A 13,214-nucleotide genomic window follows, 5' to 3' on the forward strand; every position below is an offset into this window, starting at 1 on the left:
GGATTCACATTCTTTCAGAACCTGTCGTACAGCCCAGGTTTTTATGACTGGATGAGAAATTGATCAATGGAGTTGTGCTGTGAGTGTGAGAGGACAACACACACTGCTGTGGAACAAGATGGAGAGCCAGACCCACTCCTTGGATCTTCCCGCCAGTGGGAGGACTTGCTGCTTTCCCAAAGGACAACGGGTGATGTGAGGAAGCAAACACTCCCTCACTAACATTAGTTTGTTAACAAAGGTAGGCAAATGTGCTAGAAGAAATGTCTTTCAGGGAAAGTTCATAATATACATTTACAAGATAGTGTGTATTTAAATGTACTTCATTTAAAACCACACAATCACAACATCATTCAGCATTCCCTTTGTTCTGGAGGCCGTCTTGTGCCAGTGCTCAAAGGGGGAGCACGCCTCCAAGCTGCTGCCTATATGTGTTCTGAGGAGGTGGAGTCCTGGCTGTGGTTGGTCTAAAAAGTGTGTGCTGTAAGGTGTGCCAGTTAAGTTAAAAACGGTCCGTTTTGTTAAGATCTCGTTTGTTTTGAAAGGTGGTGTTTGGTAAGGTCAGACCATGAATGTACTTAGGCCTTGAGGGTTTTGATAAATGTTGAAAACAACGTTTATTTCTGTTTAAGTCTTCACTACCCTTTCAGAGCCATGACCCGATTGGCCAGACTAGTTTGGGAAGGCGGGCCATCAGCTATAAAGGACTGGGAAGAGAAGGGAGGCGTTCATTTGTTTCCTGGTTGGTGAAAGAGCAGTTTATGGTCCTGTCATTTATGTTCCGGTTCTTGTGAAAGGCTAGGAAACTAAGAGGCCTGGTTTTTGTTGCAGGACAACCTTTTCTTGTCGTGGCGTTTTATCACCTGCACCTCACATTGCAACAGGTGACCTCGCTGCCAGAGCGGGAGGAGTGTTGGAGTTTGTTTGATCTGATCTGAACAGATCATAAGGTTGGAACTGAATACAAACCAGAACAGTGTTTAAACTGAACTCAGGTTGTACCTTGATGAAAGAGACACTTTGTATTGGTTTTCATTTCTGTCAAATGATTTGGTTGATGGTACAATTGTGTTATTTCATTGAACTGGATTTATTTTACCTGTACAAAGAGGTAACTCAAAGGATTTGGAGAGGGTAAAACAGGAACAACCTATAAACAATACTTCATAGACCGGTCTAAACTAAAACAGGCTAATCCTGTATGAATCCAATTTAGCCTCAGAAATAAGGGAAAGAGGGAGTGTCTAATTCACTCAGTAAATGGCCGGCTGTTCTATTCAAACCACCTGGTCTCTGGTCTAATTACTGTTCTGTTTATCCACTCGAGTAGAACCCAAAATCCTTCTGGTCAGATAGCATAGCCCGAGATAAGAAGTGCTACAGATAGATGGAATTAGAGAGAGGATGTTTCCCCATTTCATGTTGAATCTGTTAGATCCTCTTACTGCTCTGCAGACGCTCAGCCAGCTCCTCCTGCTTCATGCTCCTCAGGAAGTGCAGTGTGATGTTCACAAATGCCTCTCTGCTGCTCCTCTGCTCCTCATCCTCCCTCTGACTCTCTGAGCTTTGTGGGTAATCTGAACTCAGTACTCTCTGGATCTTCTTCAGCTCGTCCTCCACAAATCTGCTGATGTTCTCCTGGAGCAGCTGGAACAGAATCAGATGTAGAGGTTAACTGGTAGAAGTCAACATCAGCTGCTTCTCTACTGAGTGTGTGTCTGCTGGAGTCAGCAGGAGGAGCTGTGCTGGTTCATTTACTCACCATAAATATGGAGTCCAGGTCAGTGTGATGCTGCTGGGCAGACTGACCCCTGGGGGCCTTTAGTCTCTTCAGAGGTTCTCTGTGAAGATGATTTTGAACATGTACAAACACTGAGAGTTATATGTGATGTGTTAATGGATCCTCTTCAAACAGGACACACACTTAAACACTAGCCTGCTCTTTAGGATTCTCTCTGGGTAAATACTGTTCAGAAATACTTCATTAAGCTGTTTATAATTCAGGTGAATCTTTCTATACAGCTCTCTGAAGTGGTCCCTCTGCATGGATCCACAGCTGGATGTACGGTAGACTGGACTCTGTTCTGGGATCCTGAACCACAAACACTGATGAATGTGATGGAGATCAAACGCTGCTGAGGATACTGTTGGATTCCAGGAGATTTAACAGCAGACAACAAAGATCACTTCCAGTTTCATTCTTACCTTGGACCATCAGAGTGCTCTACATCTTTAAACCGAATAGGTTTATCCATAGACCGGTCACTCTTAAAGGACACACAGCTGGGTCCTGATCCTGAATCAGGTCCAGTTTCCTCACGGTGGATCCTGAGAGAATCACAAACACTGATGAATGTAAAGGTAGACTGAAGTTCTGATTAAAGAAACTGATGTCTGAATGTTTTAATACTGATTATATAATGTGTTACTTTGGATCAGAGGGCTGTCCATGTGTAAACTCAACAGGTGGATCCATAGAGGAGTCAGTCTTGCCGGACCCACAGCTGGGTCCAGGTCTCCGATGTTTGATCCTGATAGAAACACAAACACTGATTATGTATCCTAAGCTGCAATGCAGAGACACTGCTGTGTGTGTGTGTGTGTGTGTGTGTGTGTGTGTGTGTGTGTGTGTGTGTGTGTGTGTGTGTGTGTGTGTGAGGTTTTCCTAGAACAGAAATATAACTTATGCATACACAGTATATATAATATCAGCAGACCTCACAGAAAGGATTAGCAGTCCCATGATAATAAACTCCTTCCCTGTAAACACATTCACACCGGATGGAAAACTCTCACTACAAGTCTGACTGCGCATGCTAACAGTCTACTTCCGGTCTACCTCACATTCTACCGCCACATAAACATGTGTTAATATGGATATTAATAACTGTGCCACTCAACATAGGACTAAGCTTAGAGACGGGAGTGCCGACCCACCTAACTAGTGACTTAAGGAGCCTCAATAATATCCAAACATGTACTTAGCATGTACTTAGCATGTACTTAGCATAGATCACACGGAGCACGGAGATTCCGCGTGAAACCACATCGACACAGAAGTGTTCACATTAATAACAGATGCAGAACAACAGAGCAGCAGAACTGTGGACACACACTCACCTTCAGTTACAGCATCTGCACATATCCCTGCAGCTACTGGAGTTACGCAGGTTCCAGAAATCCAGGAAGTTGTGAAACTGGTTTCGTTTTAGGCCAGTGACGTCATCGAGGCTGCCTCTCGAGACCACGTGACTGCTTCAGAGCGGCTGAACCACAGACCCGATGGGATGGACTCAAACCCTCACCTGTACCCCTCTGGAGGGTGTGTGTTTGTGTGTTTGTGTTTGTTTGTTTGTTTGGTTGTGTGTTTGTTTGTGTGTTTGTGTGTCTCTTTGTGTGTCTCTTTGTTTGTTAGTACTCTGTCAGCCTGTGCGCAGCAGCTGAGGGCAGCGGACTACAGACACACACGTCATTAGTCTGGTTTCCTAACCTGCTTACCTTTCCTGGTTTCAATCACACATTTAACCCACCTCCCCATTGAAGCCCTCTACAGACAGAAGACCGAGGGAGACAGAGAAATGCAGGCCTGTGTTTCTGGGCAGAGAATCGACGAAGAGGCAGAATCTGAAACATGAATCAACCTGTGTTCAGGTACAGATGTGCTCCTGCTGTGGCTCAGCTGGGAGGCAGCAGACTCTCAGGCTCACTGACCGGGCAACACATAATAATTGGATCATTAGAGCGGGGGTTCAATGTGATCATGGGGTGGATAAAGGTACACCTGGATGTTGTTGAGCCACAGGTTCAGTTTCGAATATTATTTAGGAATAAAAACCCCTCTGCAGTTTACCAGCCTCCTTAGGCTTTCAATCCCAGTACTAAAGTGAAGAGGGGAACATAAATATTTACAGAGCTGACTTTTGTTGTTGTGTTGTTGAATTGCTTCACCACACACACACACACACACACACACACACACACACACACACACACACACACACACACACACACACACACACACACACACACACACACACACAGCCAGACAACGTAACACACACACACACACACATTCTTTATTATGTGCAACCAACACACACACACACACACACACACACACACACACAGGCCTCAAAGTGTGAGCCTCTCAGGTTATTTTGGGGGTCAGCTGTCGTTGTGCCGTCAGCAGGAACTCCTCCTCTTCCTCCTCCTCCCCCTCCCCCTCCTCCTCCTTTCTGTCTCTTCTTCACCTCCTTCACTCCACGGATCCTGGTAAGACTGTTTTTACTCTCTGACTCTTATCAAATGTTTAGTGTCTCTAAAGCTTCCAGCAGATTTGCATCGATGTTGAGTTGCAGCCTGAGTTCAGCAGAACTTCTCGTGCGGTTGTTCTTCTTCTGGGAGAGTGTTCGATGTTGGAAATGGAACTTTTTAAACCCTGTAGGCATTAAACTCACCTGATGATACTTTACGGATGGTCATATGTGTATAGACTCACCTGATGATACTTTACGGATGGTCATATGTGTATAGACTCACCTGGTTGAGTGTGTAATATCACTGTAACAGAGCAAACACATGAAGGGATCCATGATGGCTGCCATGGCGTTAAGGTGCTTTGTCACTGTCAGTGTCTGGAGGTCCAGGTCACAGTGAAGAAAATCAGTCCTCACTTTCATACCTTTTACAGTGGGATCATTGGACAGGTACATGTAACGCATTCTTACTGTAAAGATAATGAAGTGTAGGAAGAAGCAGAGAGGGGACTGTACACCAACGAGATGTTTAATGACTCAGGTATTTAGTTAAATGTCACTTATTGAATGTTTGGAGTTGATTTCCCCTCTTTTCTGCTGTTCGATGTTGCATCATCTGTCTGTAAAGACGTGACATCATTCAGAAATGTCTGAATTTAAATAAATAACTCATTTCTCCATATATGTGGTTATATATGGCATATATATTGGACATCAACAGACCAGCAGTATGGAATATTAAAATCCTCATATGAAGGGTTTCATTAATTATGCGTTGCTATAAAATCTCCAACTATGAAGTCAACAAATCAACAACAAAGGACGGTCGCTTGGTTACCAAAAACAGTGGTTTGTAACTCACCTATGATCCTGACTTGGCTTAGCTTTTATATTTAGAACACTTATGTTGTTATTTGCCAGTGTTGTTTACGTCTCCGAGATGTTTCTTTACGTTGTTTCGTTGGTTCAGGATCTGTAACGAGAGGAGTAAACATATTTATAAAAGTTATACATTTTAAGGGGAGACTCAGGGGAGGGGCTGTGATTTGTTGCGTAACTTAGTGGGCGGAGAATTACTTCTTTTTTATGGGGGGGGGGGGTGTTAGAACTGGAATTTTGGGAGGGGGGCATGAATGAGAGGAAGCAGGTAAACAGACAGAGTTAGTACCTAAAAAACACACGGTACCTTTTGTCTTGTATGTGTATCTCTCTCTGTGGGTGTGTGTGTGTTTGTGTGTGTGTGTGTGTGTGTGTGTGTGTGTGTGTGTGTGTGTTTGACCATATTTGGACTCTCTCAGAATAGATGACACTATAACAGGTGTTGTGTGGAATGTGTGTGTGTGTGTGTGTGTGTGTGTGTGTGTGTGTGTGTGTGTGTGTGTGTGTGTGTGTGTGTGTGTGTGTGTGTGTGTGTGTGTGTGTGTGTGTGTGTGTGTGTGTGTGTGTGTGTGTGTGTGTGTGTGCATGTGACAAAGTGAGGGCTGGCTATTTTTAACTGACCAGATACAATAACCGTGGCAGAGCGGTGAGGACGGACACATGTTTATTTTAGTCACTTGTGGGGACCTCCCTTTTCTTCAGCCTCTTGTGGGGACATCGCTTAGCCTTACATTCATTTCCTGGAGACTTAACATCACAGTTGTCTTCCAGCAGTGGAAAATAACTCACTGCCTTTACTCAAGTACGGTACTTGATATATGTTTGAGGCCCCTTTAGAAGAGCCATTCAGCACAATAAGTACTTTCAGTTTTGATGTTTAAAGTACATTTCATTGATAATACTTCTGTACTTTTGAACAGTACTCGACTAATTGCACTGTTGATCAACCCTCTTGTTTTCTTTTGACCCGCTGAAACAGAAAACTGCTCCGGTTTGAATACAAATTTCTTTATGATCTCACAACGAATAACTTCACATTGCAAATCTGCAGCAATCTGAGCATGGAGACGGTGAAAGCGGCCGAGCTGTTGGTGCCCCCACCGGCTGACGCTAAAGGTGAAAAAGCTGCTCCTCCTGCAGCCTCCTCCTCCAACAACCCCATGGACGAGTACAAGAGGCGGCTGGAGAAGATCATCAGCACGCACGGCTCTGCGGCCGGCCTCCTGGACCAACAGGTGAATAAAACACAGAAAAAAGTGTAAATTAATTTCTGACACGTTCACGGATTTTAAGTGAGTGCTGCTCAAATCTGCTCAAAGATTGGAGGAGAAACTCTAAGAATTAGCCTATCATAATATCCTATTAACATTTCTCTGAGTGTGAATGGTTCCCGTCCAAGCAGACATACATGGTTTAGTTTAATCTCGGATCAGACGTGGAAGGGTCTTGAACAAGTTCGTCTTCAGTGATTAAAATGTTGTGTTCAGGGTCTGTTTCCTCGGTTTCTTGTCTTTAATATGTGTCCTTGTTGATGCTGAAGCATTTCAGTCTTCATCTATCAGAATGTTATCAAACTATTTTGTTAAAGGTTCATGTGGTTTTGAATTTAGAGTTTGATGGAGACGGAGGTGGAAAAGATGAAGACAGAGCCGAAAGATGAACTTCCCATTTCGATGGAGACTGGTGAGTAAGCAAGGCTAAAATCAGAGATAACATTTACAAAAACCAATCAGGTTGCTCTCATTAAAGGGAGGCACTACAGGTGGATAGGGCAAAACCTGAACATATCACCATGAAACTTCAGGTTATGTTTGAATATGAAAATGAGGAACTGTGTAATTCTTACTGTTGGGGAAATCTGGAGACAAAGTCAAATCAAAAATGTGGATGTTTCAAATACTAATGGAAGGGGAAACATTTTTGCAACACAAGTGAAATTAAGGTGACTGTAGAACAATGTAAAGCAGAAAGACGTCAAAATATTTTGACTCTAAACACTCACGTCTCACGAAACTGTGAAGCATACATTTCCCAAGATGCAACTGGATGTAGTCTTACCTTCATTGTGTTGCTAATATTTTATCATGCACCCTCAAAAGTAAAACAAAGTTTGTCATTACTTGTCATGAATGTGTGTGTGTGTGTGTGTGTGTGTGTGTGTGTGTGTGTGTGTGTGTGTGTGTGTGTGTGTGTGTGTGTGTGTGTGTGTGTGTGTGTGTGTGTGTGTGTGTGTGTGTGTGTGTGTGTGTGTGTGTGTGTGTGTGTGTGTGTGTGTGTGTGTTTCCAGAGGTGAGCCTCATCATGAAGAGTCTGAATAAGAGCTCTTCTCCAGCCAAGAAACTGGAAGAGGTGGTAAAGAAATACGCCGAAGTGGTGAGAATTTATTTTGATTTCAGATCATTTTTAGAGAGTTTTCACACAGCAAATCCATTCCATCATTAAATATACAATCTTCCGTGTGTGTGTGTGTGTGTGTGTGTGTGTGTGTGTGTGTGTGTGTGTGTGTGTGTGTGTGTGTGTGTGTGTGTGTGTGTGTGTGTGTGTGTGTGCAGGCGGTGCAGCGGCACGGTGATGAGAGGAAGCTGTGTGTGTTGCAGCAGCAGATGTCCATGCTGCAGCAGGAGAGCCGCAGCAGCGTGACGGCTCGCAGCGAGCTGGAGGCGCTGTGCAGAGAGCTGCAGGGACACTACAACACACTCAGGGTGTGTAGCTGTGTGTGTGTGCAGCTGTGTGTAGCTGTGTGTGTACTGCATAAACCAAAAAACACCAAATCATTACAGAGGAACTCTAAACTAGAGCTAATTGACCCAGACACAGAAATGACTGAAGAGATGCAAAACGTCGACACTTTGTACTTTTTATTTCCCCGAGTTCTTTCTGTGTTCATGCTCTGCTCGTTTAGTCCTTTGTGGTGAAGTTGTGGTTCTCTTACATCACTTTTTCCTACAGTTTCCTTTCTGCTGTTACTTTCGGTCAAAATGTGTCATGAGTCATATGGGTTTTTTTAAGCGATTTGTAGGAAAAGTGTATATCATTGAAGTATTGTTTGCCCTAGATTTCTATCTGTGTTTTTCATGATAACTTGGTGTCAGTTTCCTGTAGTTTTGTGTCCCTTTGTTGATGTGTCTCTGTATCAGTTCCTGTAGTTTGGTGCCTTTTGTAGTAGGTTGTGTGTCTCCTTTTAGTCATTTTGTGTCTATAATCTTAGTCGATATGCTGTAGCACTGTTTTGCTTTGCAGTCACTTGTCATTTAGCTTCAGTTTTATGTCTCTTTGAAGTCATTTTGCGTCTCTTCTTGGTTGTCTTGTTTCTCCTTGAGTGACATTTGGTAGTTTGAGGCCTCTGGGCCTGAGCCCGCTAGCCCCAAAGTTCATGGTTAGCAGCTAAAAACACCTGTCAGAGTCTTAAAATACTGATCCTGATATAGTAAAGCCTAATCCCTCCCCTCCCCCCCTGCAGGAGGAGACCCTTCAGCGATGCAAGGAGGACGAGGAGAAGAGGTCGGAGATCACCAGCCACTTCCAGAGCATGCTGACTGAGATCCAGGCTCAGATCGAGCAGCACAGCACCCGCAACGACAAGCTGTGCCACGAGAACAGCAACCTGACGGACAAGCTGGAGGGCCTCATGACCCAGTGCGAGATGAGGGAGGAGGTGAGGGGTCAAAGGTCAACCTAATACATCGGGTATAAGCCTGGACGTTTGGGTTTACATTCAATTACCATTTTAGAGCACTTCATAACATTTCTACAGCTCTGATGCTCCAACTCTATTCAAATGAAAAATAACAGAACTCAGAATTATGACTTTTTTTTTCGTAATTTTTTAAACTTTTTTGATAAAATTATCATTTTTTCTCCTAAAAAAGTTCGTAACCCTGAAAACGTTTTACATGCTTCCCTTATCCTCTTAGGATTTATTGGGTTACTCACTAGCAACCTCATAGAATAATATGGAAGCCGTTGTTATTTTAGACTTAATAACATTTCTACCATCAGCTCGGACGGTTAAACTCCATCCAACCCCACACAATGGTTTCTTTAGGGGGGGGGGTTATTGAGCCTTTATTGTAGAAAGCAGGGGGATAAGAAGTAGTGATGGAGAAGCCATGCAAACAAAGAACCCTGCCATATAAAATAAAATGTATATTTGAATATAAATATGAGTATTTCTCTCAGTTTTGGTCCCTTGTTCATTCAAATCAAGCTTCTGAAATACCTTTACTTGGGATTTAGGGACATTTTGTTGAGTATTTTGGATAATTTACTCACCAAACAGTTGTTGAATTCATTGAAAAGACTGTGAGCAGATACATCGGTAAAGAAAGCAGCTGTTTGTGAGTCTGGTTCTTCGTCTCTCTGCAGAGTTTGGAGAAGATCAACAAGCACCGCGACCTGCAGCACAAACTGACCGAAGCCAAACTGCAGCAGGCCAACGCTCTGCTGGCCGAGGCCGAGGAGAAGCACAAGAGGGAGAAGGAATATGTGAGTGGGAGTTAACGGCCTAGAGCTCACCTGGAGATGTGCAATATTAACAACGCCCTGGGTCTTACATCCTACAGTTGGTTTTACATCAAAACGGTTACACTATTTGCAGAATGAGGCGATCTCTAATGCATCTAAATGTGCATTTATATTCACACATAAGGAGTCAGGTGTTATAACACAATTATTACTGAGTGCCTTTCAACGTCCTCAATAAATGAAATATACAGATGACATGTCCTTAAAGCAAATATACAATAATTGTAATCATACTTCCAAAGGCTGGCTCTAAAAACTCTTACTTTCAATCGATGCTTTTTAACTTTTGTATTCCCGTTTCATGCCTTTGTTTTCCACCGTGACACAGTGTGCTGCTAAACATTATTACTTCACATTAATAATTATATTAAATCACAGTTCTTGGATCAGTGTATCTGACATGTTGTCATTAGTGCCTTACTTTAGTTATCATGTAAAATCATTCATACATACATCTATCTTCACCTGTATTAATCAGTATGTCTGTTTCAGGTTAATTGACTAACCTTTGATGCCTGGTGATGTTTGCTTTCATTATACTTTAACAGGTGTAATACTTCCTTATAGGGCTGGGCATTATATGCCCAGCCCTAAATCATTGTGAAGCATGTAAGATTTAAAACCATTATCCTTAAGTTCATTAACACCAAACAAATTCAAACGTGGACTTAAATCACAAACAGTAAGCGGTAACAGTTCCACCGTACTGTGATGTGCGGGAGAGAATAACAGCCACTGATAACATCCTTTTTGACCAAAAGAGCAATTTCTATTTTGAGTTTGTAGAAAACACTCAGAATTATGACTTTTTGACTTAAAAGGAAGTCATAATTAAATAAGAAATGATGAGATGTGTTTTTCCATTATAAATATGACTGTTTTCTCAGTTTGAATTACATTGCTCTCTTACGATGTATTGGGTTACCTGAAAGCAACCTAATATAATGATATGGAACCTGTGTATAAGTCCACCTTCTGAATGCTTGGAGCGTGTAGTCCACTGCATTACGTGTGTACAGATATGAATCCTTGTTAAATACTATGCTCAGATTGACTGTGTATTGTTTCTGTTGCCGTAGTTGCTTAGGGAGGCTATTGACAAAACAAAGAAATGCTTCGCTATGAAGGAGCAGGAGCTGGCCATGAAGAAGAAGGTAAAGAAACGTCTTAATGTGTCTCTGTCTGTTCTCTCTAACCAGTTACTGGTTCAGGCTGCTGAGTGGAAACTTCAGACTCAAACACTCAGAGAACAGGGGAACTTGATGCAGGCGCAGGTGAATATTCACTGACAAGACTAACATGCTGACAACCAGGACAGGCCACACACGCCTGGTGGATGCAGGGAGGAGCTTTGATTCAAAAACAGAGGAAAGAGAGGGCTGTAGATTGGAGCAGGGATGTCCTATTTCTGTCAACTTCTACAATCATATGCCGCCTTCGATGTGTTTTGAGAAGAAGGGTTATGTGTTTTTCAAAGCTGAAAATGAATGATGCATCTTTTATTTGTACCTCATGGTGAGTCAACGTATGGCTATATATTGATCCAGATCAACTGCATTTATAGTGGAGGTGTTAACAGTCGGTCTAAGGTTGGGATACACTGTACAACCTTCAAACTGAGGTGACCCTGTAGTGAGTCAGTATGAATGATAAGCTGAAAACAGTTGGAGTGAAAGTGTAATTTCTGTTCCGAAATACATACATTTTAGGAGTTTGTTTTTAGCCAGAAACTGACCTGATTTATACACCTTGCTCACCTCTGTCTGTACTTCAAGTCTTTTCTTTCCATCCGTCCACAGCTGACCCTGTATGCTCAGAAGTTTGACGAGTTTCAGGCGACCCTGGCCAAAAGCAACGAAATCTACGTCCGCTTCAAGAACGAGATGGATAATGTAGGTGGAAATAAGCTGTGAAGCCTTAAAGAAATCTAAGTTGGTGTAAGGGTGTACTCTTGTTGAACCCTTCCATGTGTGTGGTTCATACAGCTCACAATGTTGCTGCAGCCCTTTGATTTAAACCACTCCCTTTCTTAGATGTCAGAAAAGATGAAGAAAATGGACAAAGACTCAACTCTGTGGAAGACGAGGTTTGAGAACTGCAACAAGGCTCTGAACGATATGATTGCTGAGGTATGATATGCCGCTGGTTCTTGTCCTGTTGATCCAAAGGAACAATACCAATGTGATAACTCTTCTGCAGACACCTTTTTTAATATCCCATTACATCCCATTTTCTGTCGCTCTTTCTGTTCCAGAGAACCGAGAAATGCAAAGAGTACGACATTTTCGTCCTGAAGATTCAGAAGTTGGAGAGGTTGTGTGACGCCCTCCAGAGGGAGAGGGTGATGCTCTATGAAAAGATCAAGCAAATCAGCAAGAATAACTCCAACATCTCAACAAAGATCTTCGGTAACTCTAAAGGTGATGACAAATCCACCACGCTGAGCCCTTTTGAGCAACAGGAGCTCCATGAGATCCAGATGGAGGACCCGGTCTTGACGGAGGACATGTCCCGGCTGAAGGAGGAGCAGGCCAAGCTGCAGGAGTTCGCCAACTCCCTGTTGGCTGCACCTGCCTGATAAGGACGAAGAGGACAATAAGGAGGAAGAAACAGAAGAAGACTTGATAGCTTCTGCGTTTGACCATTTCCAAACCAAACCCCAGGTCAAGCAGGAGCAGGAGGTAGATGTCAAGGCTGAGGAATCAGTTGTGCCACAGTCAGATAAAGTCATAGAAGTCCCAAAGCCAGCCACGTCTTCACCAGTGGAGAACACTTCTGAAGTAATACCAATGGACACAAAACCAGACACAGAAAAAGTCCCAACACAGGTCAAGGACAAAGAGGTGCAACCACTCAAAGCAGATGAGGAGATCCAGAAGCAACCTGCTGAACCGACACCTGAGCCGGAGAAAGTCAAGATCGATCCGCCAACAGAACCAAAACCAAAAGCAGTCGAGGCTGAGGTCAAGGCTGCTGAGGCTGAACCAGTGCAAGAGGAGAAGGTCCAGGCTGAACCAGAAGAAGCACCAACCAAGTCACAATCTGCTCCACCCTCCAAAGACACACCGAAAATGGCCGATGCCTCCAATGCCGAGTCCTCGAAGAAGCAAACCCCCAAGAAAAAGAAGAAGAGGAACAGCAAGAACGCCAGCTAAAGTGTACAATGTGCAGAAGGTGTGTGTGTGTGTGTGTGTGTTGTGTTATTTGGGTAGAGTGTGTGGGTGGGTGTGGGTGTAGCTGAAATCAAACGGTGCCTTTAGTTTGTCCCAACTGTCACTTCTGTCGAGATTCAATGTCCCCAGCTGAGGACGGTCAGAAATGCTGACTGTATTTTAAAGTTGTAGTGTCTCGTTCGGCCTGGTGGAGAGAGTGGTAATCCTTCCTAAAGAATGAAGAAGTCTAAAGTATCCAGTGTTTACAGATGTCCTATAAAGAGCGAACGTTTTTGCCTTTTGCCAAAACAAAACCCTTGGTTGGTATCTATGCCAGTACAATTGCTGTGTCTCTTTTAAACTAAAGAAAGTGTCTCCAATAAAGTAATTCTATGAAGAGGAA

At 43.3% G+C, this 13,214-nt stretch overlaps 1 protein-coding gene and 1 pseudogene across 1 annotated transcript; one reads left to right on the forward strand and one right to left on the reverse strand.

The window, feature by feature from the left end:
* The window catches only part of LOC134877196 (NACHT, LRR and PYD domains-containing protein 3-like), a 17,009-nt pseudogene extending 13,741 nt beyond the window's left edge, over window positions 1-3,268 (reverse strand).
* An 896-nt stretch (window positions 3,269-4,164) lies between these two features.
* Window positions 4,165-13,214, forward strand: txlnba (taxilin beta a). The gene is given in 12 exon segments (XM_063902120.1): window positions 4,165-4,272; window positions 6,187-6,370; window positions 6,746-6,818; window positions 7,423-7,508; window positions 7,688-7,837; window positions 8,596-8,790; window positions 9,501-9,620; window positions 10,739-10,813; window positions 11,459-11,551; window positions 11,693-11,788; window positions 11,914-12,233; window positions 12,235-13,214. Coding segments are annotated over 11 exon segments (1,962 nt in total). The 5' UTR covers window positions 4,165-4,272; window positions 6,187-6,196; the 3' UTR covers window positions 12,815-13,214.

The sequence above is a fragment of the Eleginops maclovinus genome, chromosome 15 (assembly GCF_036324505.1).
Source record: "Eleginops maclovinus isolate JMC-PN-2008 ecotype Puerto Natales chromosome 15, JC_Emac_rtc_rv5, whole genome shotgun sequence".
NCBI classification, from domain to species: domain Eukaryota; kingdom Metazoa; phylum Chordata; class Actinopteri; order Perciformes; family Eleginopidae; genus Eleginops; species Eleginops maclovinus.